General features: G+C 35.0%; 1 protein-coding gene across 10 annotated transcripts in view; it reads right to left on the bottom strand.

The window, feature by feature from the left end:
• Positions 1-22,060, bottom strand: part of SSBP2 (single stranded DNA binding protein 2) — a 299,130-nt gene that overhangs the window by 79,250 nt on the left and 197,820 nt on the right. For 5 of the 10 annotated variants that reach the window (XM_033409059.2, XM_033409063.2, XM_033409060.2 and 2 more), the window contains exon 5: positions 10,618-10,707. The exons of the other annotated variants lie outside the window; for them this stretch is intronic. In XM_033409059.2, coding sequence (XP_033264950.1) covers positions 10,618-10,707 — 90 coding nt within the window. The remainder of the gene's footprint in view (positions 1-10,617; positions 10,708-22,060) is intronic. 10 annotated transcript variants of the gene reach the window in all.

Below are 22,060 nucleotides of genomic sequence, written 5' to 3'. Positions count from 1 at the left end.
TGTACAGAATAAAACTAAGACAAATTTGAGTGGAGAAAATATTACTGATGTCAAAGGTATCTGCAATGTCAGATTATTTATAGAATATAAAAATGACAGAAAACAGGTAGTAGTCACGTTTGCAGGCATTCTTAGTAAGTAACTCTACTTTACTCTTTCTTGATAAGCATCCTACTGTGTACAGAGAATATCCGATTACTCTATTCCTTGGCATTATGTCTTATACCTGATTGTTGGGTATAATAGATGGCACCTGGCAATTGCCTATACTCTCTGTCCACAAGTGCCAGCAGAGCAGTTTTCTTTGTCCCTCCGCAGGAATGAACAGTTTATAATAGCCAATACTTCACTCCCAGCAGCATTTCTTTGACCTCCCCAGCTTCTCTCTCCAGCTACTGCCTCATCTTCACTTTCCCTTTACAGCAAAACTCTGAAACTCTGAAAGAGTTGGACACACTCGTTGTCTGCAATTTCTCTCTTCCTACTTTATCATGAATTTACTTTTATGCGGCTGTCAACCCCATCACTCCACCTGGCCTTATCAAAGTCATCAGTGACCACCTCGTTAGGTCCAGTGGTCAGTTGTCAGTCCTCAACTAATTTGAACTATCAGCAGCATTTGACACAGCTGTCATTACTCACTTCCCTGCATTTTTCTTCTTGGCTTCCAGGCTCCCACATTGCCTGGTTTTCTTTCAAACTCATGTGCTCCTTCTTCCCATTCTTCTTGCTGGTTCCTCCTCATCTTCCTGCCTTCTTAAAAACAGAACCCTGGGATCCTTGAGCTTCTTGTTTCTCTCTCTACTCATTACCTGGGTGATGTCATCCAGGCTCACAGCTTTCAATATTATCTGTATGCTAATAACTCCCAAATGCGTCTAGTCCAAGCCTCAAGCATAAAACTCCAGATCTGATACTGTGCTCCCTACTCGACATCTCGTGAATATCTAATAGCCATCTTAATCTTAACAAGTTTAAACTTAAGCTTCTGATTGTCCCCTCATACCTCCTCTTGCAGTTTTACCTATATAACACGGGTAAATGTCAGCTCCGTTCTTTCAGCTGAACAGGCCAAAAGACTTGCGGTCACCCTTGATTTGTCTTTTCCTCTCACAACACATATCCAAACCATCGCCAAAATCTGTTGGCTCTAACTTCAAAATATATCTAGAATCCAGTCACTTCTCACCACTGTTACCAGCCTTGTTTGAGCCATAATATTCTCTTGTAAAATTTTGCAGTGACATCCAAATTGGTCTCCCTGCTTCCACCTTTCCCTCCTATAGATGAATCTCAACATAACAGCCAGAAAGACCCTGCTAAAACCCTCCACTCAGAACAAAACCCCAAATCCCTACAATGACTTACAAAATTCTACTTGATGTGGCTTTCTCCTGCCTACGACTTCATATCTAATTGCTCTCCCCAGCCGACACTCCACTATAGTTACTCAGGCATTCTCTTTGTCCCTGGAAAAAGCTGGTCATGCACTGAACTCAAGGGCTTTATACTTGCTTGTCCCTCAGCCTAGAACACTTCCTTCAGACACCAGATGCTTGTTCCCTCACTTCCTTCAAGTCTTTACTTAAATGGCATCTTCCTGATGAGTCCTTCTGTGGCCACCCCACCCAGAACTTCCTCAACACTGCCTATTTTCCTTTTCTGCTTCATTTTTCTCTCTAGTCCTTATCACAATCTAACATATCATATATTTTAAAATAATTATTTATTTTGTTTACTGACTGTCTCCCATAGTGGACTCTACGTTGGATGTGGGTAAGGATTTCTCTTTAGCTTGTTTACTGTAGTAACTCTAGCACAGGGTGGTGGGAGGGGGCCATAAATATTTGTTGCTGAATGTCATCAGCAGTCTGAGCCAGTGGTTCTCAAATTTTAGCTTGTAAGACTCATCTGTTAAAAATAAAAAACAAACAACAAAAACCAAAGGATTTCCAGTGCCATTACCCCACCACCAAGAATCCTGATATACTGGGAGGCAGATGACCCCCGGGACTCTTGACAATAGTACAAGAATACACTTGGAGAAACACTGTTCTTGGTCTTTACCCTTTGGATTTCTTACAGGCCATCTAGTGGTGACCATCTTCATAAAGAATAGGAGTGGGTAAATTATCATGGCTAAATGTGGTCCACCACTTGTTTTTGTAAATAATGTTTTACTGGAATAGCCATGCTCTTTAGTGCACACAGTGTCTATGGCTGCCTTTATACTACAACAACAGAGTTGAGTAGCGTGACCTCAAAGCCTTCAAATCCTAAAATATTTACTATCTGGCTTTTTACAGAAAAAGTCTGTTGACCTCTGATATAGATAGAAGATAAATTATTCCAGAACACGACCTAGTGATAAGCTTTTATTTTTTATATATATATATATATATATATATTTTTTTAATGGTGTTTTCTTTTTCTTTTTGGCTGCATGGCATGGCATGCAGGATCTCAGTTCCCCTACCAGGGATTGAACCCGTGCTTAACCACTGGACCACCAAGGAAGTCTGATAAGCTATTTTTCAAAAAGCTGAAGGTATCCTTATGTATACTTAAGGCAAATCTATCCGACCTATATAGGAAATTTGCAATATATTTGCTATTTGATTTATATTTAAAAATCCATTCCTTACCTCTAATTCCCCAAAGAATGGTGCCCGTTTTTGTTTCTGTAACCAACGTTAAACAAAAAACTCAGATTGTGTTATAAATTGCCTTTGGATATTTGCTATACACTTTTTTGTTTCCCAAGGACCTATAATAAAAATAGAGGCATTCTGGGAAGAATTTTCAAAAATAAGATATTGGTCTAGGATGGCCAAGTTAATTTTGATAAATAAACATCAAAAGTAAGGTTTCTAATAGGAAACTATTTCATTCCCTTCTAACTGAAAAACCCAAGTAAAGAGTCTAAACCCCTGACACCCTCTTCTTTGCTTGTTGTCCATCTAGTCACCGCTATAGGGTCTTCAGTTGTTTGAAACTGCGATTTAAAAAAAAAACTTACTTAGTTACTCAAGCTGAGCAGTTTTAATTTGTTCTAATAGTTGAGGCCAGAAAAACTATTACCACAACTGCAGGAAAGCATTATCAAAGCCAGTAGCTGTCAGGCACCTTTATTTTTTTAGGTTGCTTTTATCTTTATACTAGAGGAAGACTTGTTCTGTTCTCAATATTCAGAATCTTTGTTCTTTAAAGATTCAAAATTACATTTTTAAGAAAATTAAACTTCAGTTTTATTTATTGAACTTTGACAAATAAGCAACCTTCCCCACCTCTACTCTCCAAATCCTGGTGTATTTAATTCTGAGAAATACTATTTTTAATGTGTGAATTTTAAACTATATATATTAATAATGTTAAATGTTATAGTTCAGTAAGTCAATTCAACTTGAGATATTCAGTATTCCACGTATTCAAATTAAGAAATGATGTACTTACTAATCTTTTGGTTTGTTATCTGAGGTCAAAGATGGTATCTACAACTTCTGGGGAGAAGAAAAGGGAGTTTCTCCTGGCTTAGAGTATTTCCTAATACTAACTTCTGAAACAGACATGATCAGGAGGGATAAGAGGAAAGGCATACCATTGGGAGAGAAGACAATTTAAAGATGAATAATAGAAGGAAACTGAGAAGGAATGGAGACTGTTTAACTACTATATCTATAAATAATAGGGTAAAACAGGTGCTACTGATAATAAAAGGTTGTTTTGTGAAAGTCTGAATAGGAAGAGGAGTATGCTTAGTTATGAAGGTATCTTCAAAATGTAGGACCTATGTCCAAAAATAAATCAAATAAATATCTACCTCCAGAAACATTTAACCAGGGCTTGTAAAAACATTTCTTGTCTTTTTCCTTTTCAGTTTCAAGTGTTAGATTAAATAATTGTTTTTCTCCTTTTTGATTCTCTTTCTTTTAAAATATCAAGAATATTATATTACCCTGAGCTTTGTTTTTGTCTTTGGTGCTTTAGGAATGTCATTTATATTGAGTTTTTCTAGTCAATAAGTGTACCATGGAGAAAAGGGGAGATTTCTTTGTATTTTTGTTGTTGTTGTTGTTCTTATTACATTATTACTATGTCAAAGCATTAGGTCAGCTTGCTACAGTGCAGTCTTGCTAAAAATAGAACCTTTGGAAAATATACCCAAACAAGTAGAGACATCGGCAAACCACCACTAGATGGCAAAACCGCTTTACCATTGCTAACATTCTGCCTGTAGAAAGAATGTGACTTAGGAAACTGCTGCAACATATTTCCCACCATATCAGAGTTTTGATCAATTCGGATTTTAAAATATGGATGGCCACTCTAGTCTGAAACTAAATTACTTGGTATACTTTATCTTCAACAAGTATTTATAATCTTATTCATGTCAAAGCCTTACATTTACAATCCATCATCAATGTATTATTAGTTTTCAACAGTTCTCAGTAAAGAAGACAGATCCAGTGACTAAGAATACACCAAATGTATTAAGATAAAAATCAAAACACAATATAATACATGGTAAAAATGAACAAAAGGCTATACAGAATTCAAAATTAAATATTTACAAGTATATCCCACATTAGTTATATACACAAAGATATCTACATTAGACCTATTAAAAAGATTACATTGTGTTTTTATATAAAAGTTATAGATGTGTTTGATTAGAGTGATAAAAACAAGATATGGTTTTCTTAGAAGTTTTCTTGTGGTAAAGAGCAGAAAGAAGGAAAAAATAAAGTATTTTTTTCACTCCCCTCAGATTTTTTTGGTTGAAATAAGAAATGCCCATTTCTTTAACGTAGTTTAAGTTATATTAAATTCACAAGAGAAGATTTCTTACTACTCAAATCTAGAAAATTATAAAGCAACAGAGTTAATAGTCTATTTTTTAAAAAAATACAAATGAATGAGAACTTTGTTTTATAAGTGCATTTTACTAAACTATTTTGATTATTATACATAAGTGTGAAGAAAATCTAATTGGTTCAAGGATTAATGCTGTCTATTCGATAAAACTACAGGAATCAATTTTTGCCTGACTTTTAGTAAGAATGCTATGAGAATGAATATACAGCAGGTTGATGCTTTTAATGCATAATTCAAATTTCTTAGCATACAATGAAACTTCTGAATAATACTCTAGCATAGGGACAGGAGAGTCAGAGTATAGACTTAGTTCTGAGGACCTATTAGGTGTATTCACACCACACCACAGTACTGTATTTTCTTCCACCAAAACTGCCAAACTCTAGTTAGGTCAAAGCCCACTTCTACTATCTTCCCACTGACCCCAGTAGCAACACTCCTCAATTTAAGAAAGTTGCTCTAAAGTCATTTACCAGTTCCATGGTAGGTCACTGTGAGAATTTAGAGCGTTTCTTATACAAATTACTCCTTTGATAAAAGACTCCAAGTAAATAAATGTGTCTTACTTCAAATGGCTTTATTTTACTAAACGGACACCTCCTTTTGCATGTCCAACTATTCCCCTTGATTTTACTTAATTTGATCTCCTACTCAACAATAGAAGCACTCCCATTTCAATTAAAAAAGGTCAAGGTTTAAGTCTGAACCATGCTGATATCTGTCACAAATAGATGTGACGGATATCAACATGGTTGACAGATGCTAATCTAGAGACCGTCTTCCAGGATGGACTTATTAAATGTATGGGGTATTAATCGTAACTATTTATTTTGGAGTTTGAGTTAATTGCTATTATTCAAATGCAGTTGTTACGAATTCACAAATTTAGAGTTTGTAATAATTCCACTTGGTAATATATGTAAGTCTATACTTATAATGGAAAAGAGGGGGCTTGTTCTGCAGTGTAAACAGGGATAAAACGAGAATGTTTGTCTATTTAGGAGAATGTTTTCAATGTACTTCTTATGGTAGGATCACACAGTGAGTAGAGCTCAGAACTGTTGAAGCTGGTGAAGCTTTATGTGTTAATTAAAATTCTTCTTGCTTTACTTTCCTTTATTCATTAAATTCTAATAGGCTCAGTCTTTTCCTGGTCTAGTCCCATCCAGCCATCCCCAAATAAGAACGGGGATTCAAAACTATTTTCATACTCTGGATAATTCTTGGACATCACTATCTCTATGGAACTGGATTAGAATCTGGCGTTTGGACTTGAATTATGATTGTCATGGTGCTATTTCTATTTATAGAAGGTAGCTGCTCTTCATTAACAACAAGCATTGTGGTCAGAATCATGATGAAGGATAGGAAACCGATATTGATGTTTAGGAAACATTTGAGTACCCTGATCTCATTATGACAGGTACCAAAGGTAACATACTATTTCTTTTTCAAAAGTTTGATGACTTGAGCTTTCCAATATTTCTGAGAGGCATTTCTAGGGAGACTGGCCATACTTAAGCCTACTGAATAGGGGAAACAAGTATTTAAAAGATTAGCTGGAATGGTCACCCTGGATAAAAAGGAATGACATTTATCATGCTCAAACATATCTAAAACTTTTTCTACCTGCTATCTTTCCTAACTTAGATTAAGACATGAAAATTTTCCAGGGGCCTTAAGTAGGAACCTCAGAGTCATGCTTGATTCCTCCAACTCTTTCCCTTCTACCCCTAACTTGGTTAATCAACGAAGGCCTATCAAACATACTAGGCATAGCTTCTTCCTCCCCAGTCCTGCTGCCACTGTTCTTAAGTAGGTCCACAGAGTCTCTTTCTTGAGCTACTGTCACAGCCAACCAGCTGACAGTCTGCACCACTCTCTTTAATGGGTTCTGTTGTTTTTGCTCTTCTTTCAAGGGTCAGTGTTTTTCGAGTCCAGGTGTATACCCCTTTACTCTCTCATTCTGTACTTTCCCCCTGGACAATCGATCTACGCCTGTGGATTCAGGTCCTTGATATGATGACAATCCTGCAATTTTTATCTCTAGCCTAGATCACTGTCTTAGGCTTCAAACCTGTATGTTCATCAGCCTAAGGGATATCTCTAATTAGAGGTCCCACAGGAACCTCTTGATCTGTCCTACCTCAAACCTACTCCTCATTTTGTGGTCCCTGTCATCAAATCTCACCTAGATTACTGTAATAGCCTCCTAAATAGTCTCCCTACTTTCAAACCTGTCCCTCTGCTATCCACGCTACACCCTATAACTGGAGTGATTTTTCTATAAATGCAAATATGAACATGCCTCTTTCCTGCTTAAAGTCCTTCAATAGCTTATTACTGCCCTTAAGATCAAGTTCAAACTCAACTAACCTACAAGGCTCCTCAAGGTTACTCTGGAGCCTCATCACCAGCCATTCTCCCTTTAGCTAATTAAGCTCTGATTTTTGGGAATTATTTGGTCTCTCTCCTTTCTTGCCTGGGTCTTCATAAATTTTTTTCCCTCTTCCTGGAATATTCTTTCCATATCTCTCTGCTTCCTTTGCCTAATTCATCTTTAGATGCCAATTTGGATTTTATTTACTTCCCCCCCCCCAACTTTCTGGTTATTAGCATAGTCTCAATTGGAATTCATGCCTGTTATTTTCTCTTTTTATTTTTTTAAAAATTTATTTTATTTATTTATTTTTGGCTGCATTGGATCTTCGCTGCTGTGCATGGGCTTTCTCTAGTTGCAGCGAGCCAGGGTTACTCTTCCTTGCGTTGCACGGGATTCTCATTGCAGTGGCTTCTCTTGTTGAGGAGCACAGGCTCTAGGTGCGCAGGCTCAGCAGTTGTGGCATGGTGGGCTCAGTAGTTGTGGTTCGCGGGCTCTGGAGCATAGGCTCAGTAGTTGTGGCGCACGGGCTTCGTTGCTCCATGGCACGTGGGTTCTTCCCGGACCAGGGATCGAACCCGTGTCCCCTGCATTGGCAGGCAGATTCTTAACCACTGCGCCACCAGGGAAGCCCTATTTACAGTTTTGACAATATTTTTCTGACAATGACTCTCCCAAGATTGGCTTTGGTGGCCTTCTGCTGTGCTCTAAAAACACGCACTACTCATTTAATATAGCCATTTTCTTTCTAAATTCTAATTGCCTTCTCTCTCTCTCTCATTCACCACAGTGTAAGTTCTTTAACGGCAGGGATTTTGTATACAACTATATCATAGGTGCCTAAAAAAGCCTAAATCTATAGTTTGAATTCAGGTCACTGCCCTTCTTAAAGATGTCTGACAGTTCCTACATGCCTACTGAATAAAGACTCAAGTTCTTAACATGGCATATAAGGCCCTTCTCAAGATGCTACAGCTTATCTTCCAATTTCATTTCCAGGAATTCCTGCTTGCCCTCCCCTCTACTTTCCATTCATATTACCCTGAATGCCTCTGCACAGGTCATTCTGATGCTTCCACACTTTTGCTTATACTTTTCCCACTTTCTGGAATATCATTCCTCTGCTTGTTGTCTTCTTGGAAAACTTTTTCCAAACCACTCTTAGCTCCAGTTCAGGCAGACTTTATAGCTCTCTCTTCTAGGTCAACACAGAACTTTACTCTGTTACAGTACATATCTTGCTGTATTACAGTTATTTATTTTTAATAATGACTCGCTGGCTAGACAGTGAGCTTCAGGAAGGTACGTATTATACACACTCATTTTTATATGCCTACCACAGTGCCTGGCATCTAGTAGTAGTAAAGTGTTTATCTAATTGGATTAAAACAGAAGTTAATTCTGTTTCAACTACTCTTATCAAGACTCAGGCAGAAGGCAGGTAAGGGAAGAATGGTTCATTCTACAAAATGTAAAAATGAAAATGTATAAGTTTATACATCTTTGCTTAACCCAGGAAGAATTTGGCTTCCTTCCCAACCCACTGCCTCTTTTTTAAAGTGCCACTTAGAGAGCTTCTGCTAGCTCTTGTAAGTAGATAAACTCTTCTGATTTACTCCCTAACTCCAATCTATCCTTAGTAAGAGAAATAAGAGCATGAGGAAAAAATATAAAATGAGCTAGAAATATTTTATGAGTAACGATCAACTATGAACTTTAAAAGGTAAAGTCAGTGGCAGAAGTTCAGAAAGCCTTGCCTTGAATCCCCGTCCTGTGACTTTCTGACTTTGTGCAAACTGCTTATCATGCTTTGGTTTTTTCATCTGTGCAATGGTAATGATGATAATACTTACTTTACCCCTAGGTTATTGTGAGGATTAAGAGTTTATACACATGAAATATTTAGAACAAAGCATGGCATACAGTAAGCAGTTACTAAGTGTTAGCTATTATTATTATTATCTTAAACAGTGATTGTTTAATTAATAACCAAGAGTTATAATATGTTCCTAGATTTTAAGAAAGGGGCCTCAAGACAGAATGTGAGCTCTAAGACTTTTGAATATTAATATACAGTAGCCAGACAAATAGCATATCCTAAAGGACTTTACATTTCAGACTTAGTACTAGGTTCTAATTATGACTTTTTTTATTCAATTGCTGTACTGTGGAAAATTACTTATAATTTTATTTCTCCATTTTCACATTTATAAAGTACATTGATCTACACTGAAATGATGGTATGTATTAATTAACAAATGATTATCAAGGACTTTGAAAATATAAAACACTAAAGTGACAAATTAGTTTATAAGTACCTGATGTAATTCATTAACAATATAGCATATAACAGTAATTCCTGTAATGCCTTCCAACTGCAGTTCTTAACTCCTAAATTCTTCCTAATTTTCTCAAAGGGTGTTATAAAATTAACTATGGAGTTAAAAAAAAATAAACTTCAGAATCTATGTAGATTTGGGTTAAAAAACTGTCAGATTTAAATGTGGATGCCATAGGGCTTCCCTGGTGGCGCAGTGGTTGAGAGTCCGCCTGCCGATGCAGGGGACACGGGTTCATACCCCGGTCTGGGAGGATCCCACATGCCGCGGAGCGGCTGGGCCCGTGGGCCATGGCTGCTGAGCCTGCGCGTCTGGAGCCTGTGCTCCGCAACGGGAGAGGCCGCAGCAGTGAGAGGCCCGCGTACCGCAAAAAAAAAAAAAAAAAAATGTGGATGCCATAAAATTGATGTAATTCTAAAATCATTATCATCTTTTGCTAAAATAAATGCGCTTGTTGCAAATTTAAAATACTAACATATGTATTTTAAAATCTGATTTTATAAATGTTATATAATGATATTGATAAAAATTCCAGTTTAAAAGCCACAAAGATGATTCTCAAAGTATTTTGTTATAGCCTATAATTTTGATAAATGAATAGGTTATGACTTAGCCATAATGTGAAAGTACAGCCAAATCTTGATTATCTTTAGTCTGTGGAGATATGGATGGCTTGGATAGTTAAAATCCATATATCATTCCAAAACCTCATCCATTAGCCTTTTCTCCCACCAAATCTTCACCACAGTTAGCTTAGCTAATTTGCATTTCAGCTACCTTTCTTTCTTACTTGCACAGTGAAATGGTAAAATATACGAATAAAAATTTGACAATAAAGAAAATATTGGAAGGAAGGGCTAATCTACATACAAGATAACCGGTCTCTGAATAATCAAGAGTTGGCTGCACAGCATTATGTTTACCTTAAGGATTAAAATAGCCTCATTCTCCTTCATATATTTCAATAAAATCGAACAGGAGTTCCTATGCCTTAACATTCCTAGTCAGAGTTTCTCTGAGTACCTGAAAGAACCCTGGTGGTACAGGACCTACTGGCATGCCATCTCCTGGGGGAATGTTTCCTAGCACTGGACTGGGAGCTGCTGCAGCACTCTGCAAAGAATAAAGGAGAAACAAACCTATATCATTACAGAGAAGGCACAGAACAAAAGACTGATGATAATAGACTGTAGGAAGGGAAGCTTTTCATTCCTGGGAACAAATATTGGTAATTTCCCCCACTCCAGAGGTAAACTAAGATGTAGCAGTTAGTTTAGGATATGACTAAGTTATTTGGTTTAAACAGGTCTCTTTAAACTTTTTGAAATCACAGAACTTTAATAAGATAGTATATTTGAGTAAAATATAAAAGGCAAATAAAATGATAAAGTGATAGAAGTTTAAGTAAATGCTTTATTTTAAGGCACAGCCTTCTGAAATGGCAACATCAACAACAAATAGATAAATATTTAAGTAACAAGTTTGAAAATGGTGGTTGTAGGAGTTGGAAAAAAGAACTCTGTTTAGATTATGCTTTTCTCTGTCATAAATAAGTATAATTACTTCTCTGTCTATAGGTGGCAACACGCACATTATTCACTTTCTGATATACTATAATTGGTAGCCAAAATATAATTGATAGCAAAAAACAGGGTGGTGAGGATGAAAAAGTAATTAGGAGATTGAATAAGAGAAAGGAATTAGATTTGGAGAGATTAGTCTCAGATAAACAGATTATGAAAAAATCAGATTGAAAAATTCAAAGTCTACTTTACTTGCAAATTATTTCATGGAATCCTACAGCTTCATGAAATAGGAATATGGAAAACTTTGGGATAGGCTCTTTGTAGTCAAGTCAAGGTTTTAGATTTAACTCTTACATAGAGCAGTAATACATACAGCTATTTTACAACCATGGATTTCATCCCTCAATCTCGTTAGACACATTACAAATACTAAGAACAGCCAAGAAGGGAGCAGAAATATGCTGAAGATAGGTCAGTATGAATTCAACAGTTCTGTTATGAAAAGAACTCAAAACAAATCCTGGATCTAGTGTATTTGTTGTACTTTTCTCACTTGTAGATCAGTTTATTCATTCATGAATTAATATTCCATTAGAAGATATAATATCTCAGTATATTTGTAGCATATATTTCCCGATATATAAATTGATAAAAATACTAAAACATGTTTATTCTATAGTAGTGGAAGTTATTATCACTGAAAGCCAATGATTTTAGTATTTCCTGAGGAAACCTAGATTTAAATGTGGTTATCTAAAATGTTGGTTACCTATGAATGCCAACATTCTAAACTTCTGATAAAGCATAGAAGTATAAAAGGAGAAATAATATTTCTTAGATATTAAGATGAAACATCAATCTATCATCCCATTTTAAGCAAAAACATGCAATTTCATTCAGTGTACATTAATTGAATACCTACCATTTGTCAGATGGCTCTATTTTGCCTTATAATATCAACACTCACGTTTTTAAAAAATGAAAGGCAAACTGTTTTTCATTTTAATTAAACTTGCATAAAATTTTAATACACAATGTTAGAGTAAGAGAAAAAGTTACCACCAAACATTTATCTTCTTTTAGTTTAAATATATATGGTTACAGGCAGATCTAGGAAGAAAGATTTGATCTACATCCTTTGACAGTCAATTATTTTAATGGGGAAGTTGCTCTTAGTACTGAAAGCTAGACATAGGATGTCACTATTGTTCTAATTAATTGCAGAATAGAAACTTGTTTTTGCAGTAAAAAAGACTTACATAAAAAGAGACAAGTTTGTAAAACACACTCACCTATGCTTTTATAGAAATGTATACTACAATGTTGATTAGGTTTACAAAAACAAAACAGAATTCAGTGAATTGCTGCACCTCCTTAGTGTTGTTCACAGATGCTATTTCTCCTGCAATTCTTGTTGCCTGGCAGGTATAGCTACATAATTTCTAGTATAGAGCACGATGCTTTAGTTTTCTGGTGTAATAGTAATTTCTAGGCTTGGCCTAAGGACACAAATTGAAGTGAACAGAATACTAGTAATTATCCAGTTTGTTTACCCAATACAAAGCACTGGTATAGAGCACTGCAGTCCAAACTTCACTTTGTGGATCACATTTTTGAGCTAAATTATCCATCCATTCTTCTGGGATTTATTGACAAGGGATAATTCCCTCCTTTATTGTACTGTGTGGACTCAAGCTTAGAGTACCATTTGGTACACCATGTTGATCAATAACAAATACTAGTCTGATAATAAACACTGAAGAGTTACACTAAATGGTACTCTAAGTTTTGTAAAAGAGCATATTTCTCAAACTGCCTAACTTGCTCATTTATATACGGTAGCAATAATAAATAATACATGCTTTGAAACTGTAAGCTAAATAAGAATCAAGTTTTGGGGATTAGAGCTTAATGTAGATGGGAGAAGTACCACATTTCTTGGGTTTCATTGCTGGAATTTCTGAGACTTGTCTCAAGTTTACTTCCGACTCATGAGACAAATTTATCTCATGACTTGAGGATCCACAGAAAGTTGTTGCTGGCTCTAACTCATAAAGTATGTATAATATTATTCTGGGGGTTTGTGACTGAATTAAAAAAGGAGAGCAAATAATTTAATTGTACTAAGAACTACTACAAAGCATTAGTTTTGCTGGATTTGTGTGAATTCCCATTAGAATACCATGGAAAATCCTTTATATATAATATATCCACAATTATTTAGGGTTGACTTTTTATATTCTCTCTCTTGTAAAAAAGAAAGACATATAAATAATATGGCTGTAAAATACTTCTAACTAAACTGAATACATAAGACTTTGGAGCAATGTAAAAATATTAATTATCATTAAAAGTATTTTTTCTTTTTACTAGTTTACTTTGTATGCTTTTAACATATACTTTCACATATGTATTTTCTAACTGCTCTTAAATCATTTACTTTGTCAAGTGACTTGAATTTCAAGGTTTTTTGGAAGTGAAAACTTTACTTTTAAAATATTTTCCCAAATCACTAATATAATTTTTACCTGCTTTTTATAAATACAATATATTAAATTTGGTGTTTTCAAATGAACTAAATTATGGAACAATTATTTGCTTTTCCAGGGATATATTAAAATGAACTTTAAAGAGTCACCAGGAAATCTTTCTTCATGTTGCTATATATTTGTCTTTGTTTAAGTCTCCTCTCTTGGACTTTCTGTTTTTATATCTTTCTACCTATAAGAAGGCACAAGTCAATCTGTGCCCCTTCCTCTCTGTGTTATTTATTTTCCCTTGTATATATGGCTAGCACCACTTCCCATTTTGCCCCTTCTCTTAAATGCTATTATATAATTGAATTTTAATAATAACTTTTATTCTCTAATTCCCTATTTCTGAATTTAAAGAACAGAGATGTATACTGTTATTTTATATTTTCCTTCTTAAATAAAAATCTGAAATAAAAGCTAGAAGAGTTCTTATTTTGACCTTAGTTATTATCACTAGTGGCCTCTGGTAGAAAAAAAAAGTTGTATATACTTCTGTAAGGAGGTTTCAAAACAATAGGCATAAAATAAAATTTTGCTTAAAAATAAAATTAAGATGCAATTGATTAAAACATAATTAGCATTTATCAAGATTCTACACATTAAATAACTAACAGTTTTAGTTACTAAGGATGGTACAGAACCAGCTGCCTAACTATACACTGGGGAATCAAGATATAAAGTCTACATTTGGTGGAAAAGGAAAAAATACCTTAAGTATATGTAAAATTGTGAAGGTAATAACAGAGGAACTAAAATAGTGATATCCTTATTAGAAATTGGAAGGAGGATTAAAGGTAAGAGTAGGTAGGAAGAGACCAGGCAGAGAATTATTTGTCTTTACTATTAACACACTTATACTATTTTTAAGTCAGATATAAGTATTTTTTGAGAAACATTTAAAATGGTCATACAGTAGACTCCCTTATCTGTGGAGATAGATTCCAAGACCTCTAATGGATGCATGAAACTGCAATAGTACTGAACTCTATATATATTGTTTTTTCCTATACATACATAACTATGATAAAGTTTAATTTATAAATTAGGTACAGTAAGAGATTAACAATAACTAATAATAAAATAGAACGATTATAACAATATACTGTGATAAAAGTTATGTGAATGTGTTCTCTCTCCTTAATCAACTTCCTCACCTCTGCCAGAAATGCGGCAGCAGCTTCTTCAGCAGCCTTTCTAGTAATTTTTATATTTTCTGATCTACACCTATTCCTGCATCTGTGTAACCATCCCTTACTAGCAGTAAATGGCTTGGTGTCACTTGTTTCAGAGGATCTCTTGCTGAAGTCTCTGTAGAGGCTCGATATGCTTTCTGGCCCAACACAATGCTGTCAATCAGAACACGTTTTCTGTTCATGTCTCCCACCCACAAATTTTAATGCCTTTCCTACCTTAACTAGTGCTTAGCATGCACTGTGGGCATGACTTTTGCAGTCTGAGGTGTGAAAACTAGCACAGATTTCTTTTTCCTTTGTCACAATTTCACGGATAGAAGACTCCTTCTTACCATAGATCTTAGCAACCTCAGCATACGATTGCTTTTCTTTCCTTATTAAGTTGAGAACTTTCACCTTTTCACTTAAAGGAAGCCCTTTTCAGCTTCTCTTTGCCATATCTGAATTGCCTGCATCAGTACTGTTGTGCTTTGGGGCCATTGTTAAGTAAAATAAGGGTGACTTGAACACAAGCACTGTGATACCACTACACTGTATCTGATAACCCAGACGGCTGCTAAGTGACTAATGGGTGGGTCAAGCTGGACAAAGGGATGATTCACGTCCCAGGCAGGATGTAGCAGGACATAGTGAGAGTTCATCATGCGACTCAGAATGGTCCATATTTTAAAACTTACGAATTATTTCTGGAATCTTCCATTTAATTTTTTTCAAAACTTGGTTGACTGTGAGTAACTAAAACTGCAGAAATCAAAACCGTGGTTAATCAGGGCCCTGTAGTAGGTTTCCTGTCTTCACAATTTTAATGCAGAGCACAGTTAAATATTTTAGCTGTTGGTTGAAGACATGTTCTTTATTATACTAAGAAATATTTCTATGCCTAGTATTTTAAAAACAATTTTCAAAGATCAGGAATAATAAAAGAGACTTTGCCTTTTCATATTTGATGGGTATTATTTGGTTTTCTTTTTCTTTTTTTTTTTTTTTTTTTGCGGTATGTGGGCCTCTCACTGCTGCGGCCTCTCCCATTGCAGAGCACAGGCTCCAGACACGCAGGCTCAGCGGCCATGGCTCATGGGCCCATCTGCTCCGTGGCACGTGGGATCTTCCCGGACCGGGGCACGAACCCATGTTCCCTGCATCGTCAGGCGGACTCTCAACCACTGAGCCACCAGGGAAGCCCCTGGTTTTCTTTGGGCAAAGACACTTTGCCTTTTCATATTTGATTGGTACCACTTGGTTTTTCTTTTGGGATATAAGTAATTACATATTGATAGTTTTCTTAAACCATCATTGTATTTATGAGATAAGTCACGCTTGATCATCATGGATGATCCTTTTAATAGGCTAATGAATTATATTAGCTAATATTTTATTTAGGATCTTTACATCTATATTCTAAATGAGACAGGTTTAGAAAATTCCTTGCTGGATTATTCAAATTTAAGCATTAGGATTATTAATAAGCATTATTCTACCTTCTCAAAATGGACTGGATTGTAAACTCTTTTATAATGCCCTGAAGAAATTTACATAATATGGTGTTTATCTACTTTGTAAAGTTAAAAAATATGCAGCGGGTAAAACTGCCTGAATACAAAGGCAATTTTGGAAGTAATTATGGCCATTATTCATTTTATATTTTCTACTTCTATTTACTTCAATTCTGTTCACTTATATTTTTCCCAGAAAACTTTATTTCATTGAGATTTTTAGTTTTATTCATATACACACCACTTTCATATGCTTAAAAAGGTCCTCTGTAGCAGCTGTGAGGGACTGCCAGTAGACCACAAACATCTGTTTCCCTCTTCTTTTATGGTGATACAACTGTAGCCAGAGACCTGGCAGCCCAGCTACACTACATTGCTCAGTCTCCCTTGCTCTCACCAAGAATTAGGCTCTTACTAATGTGAGCCGAAGAGGTATGCACCACTTCTAGACTGCCTCCTACTTTTTAACTGGAGATCTAATTTCTGTCATGCCTACAAAACCAATGTCCTGAACAATGGCAGAGCACCCACTAGCCTTAGTCTCTGGATGACTTGTGGAGCACAGCCTGCCCACCTGCCCTGGACTGCCTTACTGAACTCCTGGCACTAGACAGATGATGACTTGTTTTCTCTCTCCTAAATTGAATTAGTGTTCTCATCATTATCTTTGCCAGGAATTGTTCTATTAGTTCCCTTTCTTTTTCTGTTTAATTGTTTTCTTCTTTAAAAAATTATCTCTATTTTCCTTTTTTGTAAAAAAGGTTTCGTTCATTTTCAAAATTCTTAATAGATTAGTAACTAATTTATTTTCTTTTTTTAAATATAAAGAATATAAAACTGTAAATTTTGCTCTGAATTTACCTTTGATTGCATTTGCAAGGTTTGATGGTAGTGTTCATGATTTTTTTCCTAAATCATCCAATAGTATAATTTCGATTTCCCAAAGAGTTACTGGATATAACTGGAAACCAAAATTATACTGATTAGATGATTTAGAAAAAAACGAGAACACCAATATCAAACCTTGTAGATTTAACCAAAGATATACTTTAATTTACAAATGGTTGGAGGTTTTATTTTCCTTTTTAATTTCTAGCTTTCCCAATTGTGTCCAGGTAAGATATACTATACAACTTCTGTATTTAGGAATTTGTTGAATAATTTTTTGTGGTCTAATCAATGACCAATTTTCATAATTTCCCAGGGATATTTAATAAAATATCCATGTTCCTGCTCTACATTTTTATCCATTTGCATAATATCTTTATATTATCTCTAATTTTTGTCCTCTTGCTCTTTCAAATATATATAATACCCTATTATTGTTGCTTGTCCATTTCTCCTTTCTTTTTCATGTTTAATAATCACTGCCTTGGATCTATTTTGCCCAAAATTGACATTGCAAACTCAGCTTTTTTGTGTGTTCATATATCAGATCATCTCCCGTCCATTTATTTTTAAACTTTATGCTGTATTTTATCTACCTGTTTCACTTGTTAGCAGAAAAGCACTCTCATATGCATCTAATGAGATGTCCTTTAAAATTAGAAAAAAGAAACTTTTTTTTATCTTAAGCTTTAAAGGTACCAACGTTAAGACAAACAATATCGTTTACGTTTCTTTATGAAAAATGAAGTTAGCTTTCTCTTCCTATTCTACATCTCCCTCTTCCATTTCCTAACCCTTATTATAAACATCTGGAGTTTTAGGTATAAACTTTTTGTTTTCATCGTCTCTGCTTTCAGTAATAATTTTTGACCTCTACATTCAGTTTTACTTATACTTTCAGTATCAAAAACAACTCCAATTTTGTCTAGTTTTTTTTCCCTATCAGTTTAAAACAATAACATAACTGTGCTACTCACGAGTTTTAATTTTTATATACTTCTTAGTTGGCTAGAGGATGTATGAATATCATTTTTGAAATCCTTATATGTGCAAATGTCTTTTTTTGACTCTCATCAAAACTATAGACACCACCATTGTCTGGTATTTACTGTTCCAGAGAAGTCTGATGCCATCCTGATTTTTGTTCCTTGGGGTGTAATCTGTTTTTCTCTTCTAAAGATTTGAAGAATGTTTTCTTGATATTTATAATTCCCAAATGTTTCCATTCCGTTTCTAGGTACTGATCTTTAAATTTCTTGCCTAGAGTGAGATGGACCTTTTCAATGATCATACGTAGGTTATTTTTTTCTAATGCTAGAAAGTTGGGGGGAAATCTTTTCAGTTAATAGATGTAAAGCAAAGATCTGGCAAACCTTAAACGGTCATTCTTTGCAAATGTTTTTAGCAACTAAGTAAATAGTTATGATATTATTGATAACTTGGGAAATATGCTTAGGAATCTTGATAGGACAGGATTTTAATAGGTTATTAGTGGCATGGGAACCTGGTTGGTACACTTGTAGAAAGCACACTTCATGTATATATCATGTGCTACAAAAAAATTAATAAATTTTAACTAAGTAATCCTTCTGTTCAGACACTATCCAAATATAAATCCTGAACTATGAGAAAAACAGTATGCATAAAATATGTTCACTGTCATATATTTATAGTAAGAAATATTCGAGGTAACCCCCAAATTCAGCAATAATATAATATTTCTATAAATTGTAGCACATATAAAACATATATGTGTTTAAACATGATAGAACGTGTTTCAACTATTAAAAATCGTAGTTACAGGTGGAATTATTTGGGAAACATAGGAGTTTATTTATGATATAGTGCTATGTAAAACATGCCAAATATAGAATTGGGTGTATGATTATAATTACGGAAATGGTAAAAAATAATCTACCAAAGATGGTGGGTGGATACATAAAATTAACTGTTAGAATGATATAACTGATTGATTTAATAAAACATTCACACACTTTCTGAAGTTTCATATTTCTAATATAAATAAAAATTATTATAGATTAAAAATACACACTGCTAGTTTTGTCAATAGCTATAAAACAAGACCAAATGCTAACTTAAGACAAACCTAATCCCTAAAATTTAAGGTTAAATAAAATGCAAGTATTTCTAACTTAAAAAAAGAACTCTTATTTTAATAAGACATGAAACATTTTAATTTTCAGACCATGAAGAACCAGTTTTTCTGTTTTGGAAAGTTAGATCCTAGAAGTAATCTAAAAATCACTTTCATTAATCCTGGGCATTTATTAGCATTGTCTTCACAAGTTCATTTTTAGAGCCAGAGCCACATGCTTCTACCCTAGCCCACTCCACTCAGTCACCCTCTTAGAGTCCAGAGAACCAGCATCACTGACTATTGTGTACTTTTTAGGCTTGTTTTAGAAATATTCTATATGTGCTTTCACAAAAACAATTATCCAGAGTATAGTATTCAACCCTTTAGGCTTCCAAAACAGGGACAGACCCAGAAAGAGCATTAAAAACAAAATTAAAAGTAGCCCCTGAGCGCCTAGAAACATAAAGTGTAAAAGAGTTGATCTAAGTATTACAGCTTGATGTTTGCCATGCAGAAGAAAAAGAGTGCTTTGATTGGCTGGTAAATTCTACAAAATGTTAACTTTTTCATATGAAAGCCAAGAAGCGTGGGAATTATGACAGGCAGCAGAAGTGAAGCAGCTACAGGTGCTAAAAAATGTTTCAAATGCAAGAGAAATGCAAAAAGACCCTGATAAACACAGTGATTATTTCATTCCTAAAGAATACTTTAGCAGGCAGCCTTTAATTTAGTTGTTAATTTTCAAAACAGCAGTTTCATGGTTCAGAAATCAGGTTCCCTGAATTCTCCACTCAGCTTTAATCAGAAAAGGTAGATTATAAGAAAAAGGGCTAACAAATTGGTAGATTTAGTTAGGTGAGGGGTATTTGGTGTTCATTGTACTATTTTAAAACTCTCCTATAGGTTTGAAAATTTTCAAAATAACATGTAGAAAAAAATATAATTGAAATAAGCTAATGAAATTAGGCTCCAATCTGCAGTAATGTAGAGAAAAATTCAGCTTAAACAAGTGCTAAGACTGTACTTCCCAAGATGAATTTAGGGACTCTGCACTACCACATGAACTCTTCTCCACCTCCGTATTTTCAATAAATTAAATTTAAAAAGAAAAAAGAAAGAAAGAAAGAAAAAGGGCTGACATAAAGAATTTGCTCGGGGACAATTAAGTTCTAGGTGATATCTTCACTTCTGTACATGCATCCCAAATATTAGGTACCTACTATGTTCTAAGATGCACAGATTCATTCTGATAACAAAGAATTTTGAAGCTAGTGCAATTACTCCTCAAAATTATGAGTTACTAAGGAAACTCATATAAATAGCATATGAAATTTTCTGTTTAAAAATGAAACAAAATGGGGATATTTAAGACACCATTTTTAGCATTCATATAAGTTCAGGGATCAAGAAGCACTTACTGTCTTCATATGAATTTCAGAGGTTGGGCAAATTGTTATTACAGCATTAAGCCTGCATTATGGCCACAAAGTCAAACTATAGGCCTATCTGTGAGCTTTTCCATTAAACACCCTCTCCTCACCCCAATCCACAAACTAACATTTTAGTCAAACATTTAATAAAAATAACCTTAAACAGTATTTCATAATACCATAGTTTAAAGGAAAAACAAGGAAAAGTTGTTAGAAATACTAGTGTTGTTACCCTCTTTCACAAGTTTTTAACAGTTATAGATTCTAGTCATTGCCCTACTTTTTCCTTTTTGACCTCAAAGATGGAAGCCTTTGTCTCTTTTCTACACTATTGATTCAGTATAAAAATCACTAAGCTTCTAGTTGTTTGGGGTCTAGATATTCTTATTGGTAAGAGAAACTGGATAATCAGAATCATCCCTTGGGAAAAAATTGTTTTCCTCTGTGGTAGGCAGAATAGCCCCCCAAAGATATCCATGCCCTAATCCCTGGAGCCTGTGAATGTGGTGGTCTCTAGAATCTGAGAGCAGCCTCTGGCCGACTCCTACAACCACAAGGAACTGAATTCTACCAGCAACCTACATAAGTCTGAAAGTGGATTCTTCTCAGAGCCTTCTAGGAAGAACCCAGCAGGCCCAGACCTTGATTTCAGCCTGGTGAGACCTAGAGGAGAGAAAACAGCTTAGTCAACCCAGACTTCTGACCTACAGAACTGTGAGATAATAAACTTTTAAGCTGCTAAATTTGTGGCAGTTTGTTAAGTTAGCAATAGAAAACTAATACACCCCTCCCCCAAAATTACTATTTCATTTTGAAGAACATTTTCCATGGGGCATCTAGAAACTAGGGAACTCTATGTGTCCTTAGAGGTTATTGTACTTGCCCTGTTGCACACTGCTTGTTTGCAAATACCATGATTTTGATTAAATCAACTGTCCTTCTGATTAAAAATAAACAAAAGTATCTCCCAGGTTTAACAAAGCTTACTTTTGTGGTATTCTTGGTCTCACAGATCTCACAAAATTTCCCTTCCACAGTTAAGAGTAGGGAAGCATAGTGAGAAGAATGGCACACGAAGCATCTTTTCTTCAGCTACAACTGCCTGCCGGGACTCTAACTCTGCCTTCTTCTTATCCACAAAGGAATAACTCCTTAACTATTAACTGAAGGCTCCACCAGTCCCATCTAGATTCCAGCCAGGCTAGCTCCTAGGATAGGGAGAATACAAAGAGAACTGAAACCATAGTTTAGGATTCACCATCATGTCAACTTTTCTAATGGTCCCTGACCCAGTACACTGATTC

This window comes from Orcinus orca, chromosome 3, assembly GCF_937001465.1.
Source record: "Orcinus orca chromosome 3, mOrcOrc1.1, whole genome shotgun sequence".
NCBI lineage: Eukaryota > Metazoa > Chordata > Mammalia > Artiodactyla > Delphinidae > Orcinus > Orcinus orca.
This window is presented reverse-complemented; position numbering and strand designations above follow the sequence as displayed.